The sequence below is a fragment of the Neophocaena asiaeorientalis genome, unplaced genomic scaffold (assembly GCF_003031525.2).
Source record: "Neophocaena asiaeorientalis asiaeorientalis breed wild unplaced genomic scaffold, Neophocaena_asiaeorientalis_V1.1 scaffold40, whole genome shotgun sequence".
In the NCBI taxonomy this organism is placed as follows: Eukaryota; Metazoa; Chordata; class Mammalia; order Artiodactyla; family Phocoenidae; genus Neophocaena; species Neophocaena asiaeorientalis.
Genome location: NW_020185335.1, coordinates 12,802,607 through 12,807,658, shown reverse-complemented (window position 1 = coordinate 12,807,658; position 5,052 = coordinate 12,802,607). Strand labels below are relative to the sequence as shown.

Here is a 5,052-nt window from a genome sequence, read left to right as displayed (position 1 = left end):
GGGGGAGGTCAGAGTAGATGGGCCTGCGGGCGGGAGGAGGGGGGCGCAGGGACGCGTGAGACCCGCTCTCCAAGTCACCCTATTGACGTAAGGTGGAAAGTTGCCATTTATCAAGGTTGCGGTGGGCACAGGGCCAGAGCCACCCAGGGAAGGTTCACGAGCACTGAGAAGATCTGGAATGGCTTAGGGATTTTTAAAACTAAAAAAAAGGAAAAGCAACTGACTCCATTCCAGCGGCTGAGGGCGAAGATGGAGGTGGGCCCTGGAGGCTGCTGGCCTGGGGCAGCTCTCAGCAGTACAGTTGTCTGCAGGCCCTGGGTGGCGCTCTCCCCCGGGGTCCAGGGAGACTTTCCCTTTAGAAGACACCCTCTCAAGATCCCCTCCCAGGGCTTCCTGATGGGGGAAGGGCCCTGCTCTCCCCTGTGCCCCACATGGCCCACGCAGCATTCCCCATCTTCACCAGTCACTGCAGGGGGAACGCAGTCACCAGAAGCTACTTAAGCGGGCGGGCGTAACAAGCTCGGGCAGCCTGCTGGTGCCCTTGGTCTTTGTATCATTGCTGTTCACTCTGCCTTAGGCAGACAGCGTTGAACGGCGTTAACTAGAATGCGGTAACCTCGCTGGTTCTTCTCTCACAGTCCAAACCAGGTTGCAGAAAAGGTGGCCTCCAGGATCGCCGAGGGCTTCAGCGACACGGCTCTCATCATGGTAAGTCGCTCTCACTCGCTCCTGAGTCTTCTGTGTGCTGACGTGGAGCTTTATCTGTTGATGTCAGCGGTTTTCCTCTCTGCGGGTACTTCATCGGACCGTGGGCCCCTTCTGCAGTCTGCTCGCAGCTGCACGCTTACACTTGCTGAGCCACAGGCCGCTGCTGTCCCGGCGCACCGATTTCCAGGGGTGGGGGGCGTTCCACTTCAGCAGGTCTCACAGTGGGGTCCCCATGCCAGCAGCACCACCACCACCTGGGAATTTGTTAGAAATGCAGATTCTAGGGGCCTAGCAGTCTGTGTTTCAGTGAGCTTCCAGATGATTCTCACTCAATCTCAAGTGTGAGAACCATTGGGAGGGAGCCAGGGAGGGGAGTAGCTCTCATCAAGAGCCCTGTAAACCTCAGTTCAGATGGGATTCTAACAGGGAAGGCAGAAGTAAAGTTTGGAAGCTTCACGTTTGTGAAAAAGCAGTAAAGTACTTAGTGTTTCTCCGGTATGACACAGTACACCTGGGCCGTGCTCTCGTGGTGTCATGCGCTGTGAGGTGGGGTTTCTGCCACGGGCAGTGTTGACACTGGTCCTGGGAGAGCCACGAGGAAGGGCCTGCAGACTTGCAGCAGAAGTGCTGGCTCTGTTCACGAGCATGTCCTTTGTCTCTTTGCAGGTAGACAACACTAAGTTCACGATGGACTGTGTGGTACCCACAATCCATGTGTACGAACACCACGAAAACAAATGGCGCTGCCGAGACCCTCACTAGTGAGTGCCCTGTTCCCAGGATGGCCCACGTGCCACGTGCGCTGGTGCCATTCCAGGCACCCAGCTCCCACAGGAAAGCTGATCCCAGCCTTCTGGGTTTTTAAGTTAGCGTCTTCCCCAGAGGAGTGTGCAAACCTCACACAGAAGTCATGCCTGTTCCTCGACCCCTGGAGGACTGAGGCCTACAGGGTTTCCAAGCAGTCAAGACAACCTGAGTGTCACTCGAGGGTCTTCCCGCCTCAACCCCAGGGCACCCCTCCCCAAGCCACACCCTCTTTCCAGGCATTTGGTTTGGTTTATTTGTAATCAGTCATCTACTTCCAGCTTTTTCAGAATTTCATTTGGAGGGTGACTCTTTCACGTTTCAAATTCTTTACGTACATCTTCATGTGTTTAAACGTACGTGTTTGTTGGTGTTCAGTATTGTCTTCCTTTATACCACTCTGCATGTGGCTGGTTTCCTGTTTACTCTATTGAAAAGCCACCGGTTTTCATTAAGAGGCTGATTTCTCCTGTTTCACCTCGTAGCGATTACTGTGAAGACTGGCCAGAGGCCCAGAGGATCTCGGCATCACTCCTGGAAAGCCGGTCCTACGAAGCGCTCGTGGATTTTGATAATCACCTGGATGACATTCGGAATGACTGGACAAATCCAGAGATCAATAAAGCTGTTCTGCACCTGTGTTAGGGAGGGATCTCAGTGACTGGCCTCTGGGCATTTCCACTACACTGAAGAAGAAAAGCTATTTTTAAATGTAAATAAAATCTCTCATAGCCCGTGTGGAAAGCTGACAGTTTTCAGAAGTGGCATGTGCCTTGAAAGAGGGCACAACGTCCCATCAGTCGTCTTTCTAATGCACAGCCTCGAGAACAGGCACAGACTGTCCCATCTGACCATCCCCGTGGAGTCCTTCCCAGCTGTACGTTGCTATAATTCTTTAAATCAAAGCTATTTCTGCTTGTCCAAGATTGTTCCTATTAAACGATTTTAACCTTTTATAATCTGCCGAGAATCCTTTTTTTTTTTTTTTTCGGTACGCGGGCCTCTCACTGCTGTGGCCTCTCCCGTTGCGGAGCACAGGCTCCGGACGCGCAGGCTCAGCGGCCATGGCTCACGGGCCCAGCCGCTCCGCAGCACGTGGGATCTTCCCGGACCGGGGCACGAACCCGTGTCCCCTGCATCGGCAGGCGGACTCTCAACCACTGCGCCCCCAGGGAAGCCCTGGAAAGAATACTTTTTAAGGCTTATGAACTATCTTTAAAAAAAAAAAAAAGGTCCAGATCTTATACCCAAATGAGAGTGCGTGTGAGTTTTCATCCTGTTTGAGTTAATGTCGTCCAGACCTGGGATTGGGCAGGCACGTAGCGTGCGGGTGCCGAGCAGTGTCTGAGAGCTGTGTGCTGGGGGCAGCATTTTTTCAGGCTTCCGTAGCTGCCACGACTCTACACGCAGGAATAATGCCACAGTTGCCTGAGAAACCTTCATCATTAAGGGTAAAAACAAACATTGTTGGGAAGGCAGCTTGGATGGGAGCACAGCGTAGTAATCCTCAACCAGAAAGCTTGTAAACGCGTGGAACCGAAAGAAAAGTGGAACCACGCTAAGATTATCTTAAAAAGGCAAGAATCGGTCCTGACTCCTGACTGACTTGCATGATTGTCCAAATGGTTCTAATTTATGTCTTCAAAACAATTATTTTTTTTTGTATTTGAAGCAACAAAAGCGGAACAAAACTTAGGGTCCCGGAGTTTTATACTGTCTGTAATCGTTATACTTGAAACAATCAGTCAAGCTTTTTAACCCAGTCGTAGGAAACTGATGGGGAAACTTTATGGTTCCATTACGTCTTTTTCTTTTTTACATGAATTATTTCACGCAGAGTTCAGAGAACTGTACCTTTGCTACTGTCTTTTTTTGGACTACATGAAGGAAATTTGTAACAATCGGATAATCTATTGAAAAGGTTTATGACACGGCATTCACTATTTTCTCTTAATTAACAAGTAGGAAACATTTCAGCATTGCTTACAATAGATGTGCTTTATCTGGTCCACCAGATTTTCTCTTCTTTCTTCAAACGCTGCTCGCCCTTGGCTTTTTAAGCTGACTTTAAGTCACGTGGGGAAGACAAATGAAGGGGTGATGGATGCATCGGTACACTTTATCTTTTCACTCTCCTCGACTTAGACGCCAGGGCCAGCACAAGTGGAATGCAGTGCAGTCTCGTCCCAGATGGGTCTGTATTTGTCTCGAAAAAGAAAGAGTTATTGCCAGCATTTACCACAGAAAAGGCTGTCTTGGGACTTCCCTGGTGGTGCAATGGTTAAGAATCTGCCTGCCAATTCAGGGGACAACGGTTTGATCCCTGGTCTGGGAGGATACCACGTGCCGGGGAGCAACTGAGTCCATGCGCCACAACTACTGAGCCCGCACCCAGAGCCCGCGAGCCACAGCTACCAAAGCCCGCGCGCCTAGAGCCCGTGCTTCACAACAAGAGAAGCCACCGCAATGAGAAGCCCGCGCACCGCAACGAGGAGTAGCCCTGCTCGCCGCAACTAGAGAAAGCCCGTGCACAGCAACGAAGAGCCAACGCCGCCAAAAATAAATAAATAAATAAAAATAAAATAAAGTAAAAAAGAAAAAGAAAAGGCTCTCTTTTCCTGGGATTAAAATGAACGTGTGCTACCTCCAGGTCAAGGTCAAGGGGAACTGGCAGAGCTGTTTGGAACAAAAGGTGTGGCCAAGGCTAGTTTTGGAGACATTGCAAGGATAGTCTTATTTTCCCTCATTTTCACCTCTTTGTGGAATTCTTGTTCTTGATGCCACCACCTTCCCAGGAACATGTACCGTTCTCCAGTTTGGATTTCAGCCTAGAACCAGGCGCCCCGTCTATGGCTGAGTCGGGCTTATGTTTTCAAAAGAAAGCATATTAAATAATCTAAAGGGAGGAACGTATCTGTGAAAAAAACAAAAACAGATTTCCAGAGTGCAGATAACTGTTCCTGGATGCTTGTAAAGACAGCAGAAGCCTCTGAGGGGAGCCCCAGGCCCTGTGCTGGGCTCCCCTCCCTGTTACCTCTCCAAGCCTTGCTGTGTGGCCTCTGAGCCTCCAGTCTCCTGGCCCTAAGAACAGTCTTCATTCTTCCCCACGCAGCATAAAAGTGAGAGCCTGTCAGTTAGCCACTGAAATGGACTCATACTCTGCCTTTTCCTAGAAAAGACTTAAAGGAGCAACACAAAGTATATTTGTACGTTGAAGAGATCTTCGTCCGTCAAAATGCCCCTGAGTAACCCTTTCCTACTTAAATCTGAAGGGGTCGGAGGGGAAGGGGGAGGGCCGGGGTGGGGGGGTGGTGTAGCGATATCCCCTTAGAACCAGCCATATGCTTAAAATCCTGGTGGACATTTTTCTGTCTTCCATAGCATCTATCCATCATGAAGTGAGTGGGACAGATGAATTACTGGTTTATGTAAAAATGCCATTTTCCACGTCTAAGAACTGGGGATACTCGGGGCTTCCCTGGTGGCGTAGTGGTTGAGAGTCCGCCTGCTGATGCAGGGGACACGTGTTCGTGCCCCGGT

The 5,052-nt window shown here is 50.3% G+C and overlaps 1 protein-coding gene across 1 annotated transcript in view; it reads left to right on the top strand.

Annotated features, from left to right (window-relative positions):
- Positions 1-2,466, top strand: part of EMC8 (ER membrane protein complex subunit 8) — a 15,652-nt gene extending 13,186 nt beyond the window's left edge. Inside the window, exons 3-5 of the mRNA XM_024735686.1 lie at positions 639-708; positions 1,375-1,469; positions 1,998-2,466. Of these exons, the coding sequence (XP_024591454.1) occupies positions 639-708; positions 1,375-1,469; positions 1,998-2,157 (325 nt within the window). The 3' untranslated portion in view covers positions 2,158-2,466. The remainder of the gene's footprint in view (positions 1-638; positions 709-1,374; positions 1,470-1,997) is intronic.
- The last annotated feature ends 2,586 nt before the right edge of the window (positions 2,467-5,052 follow it).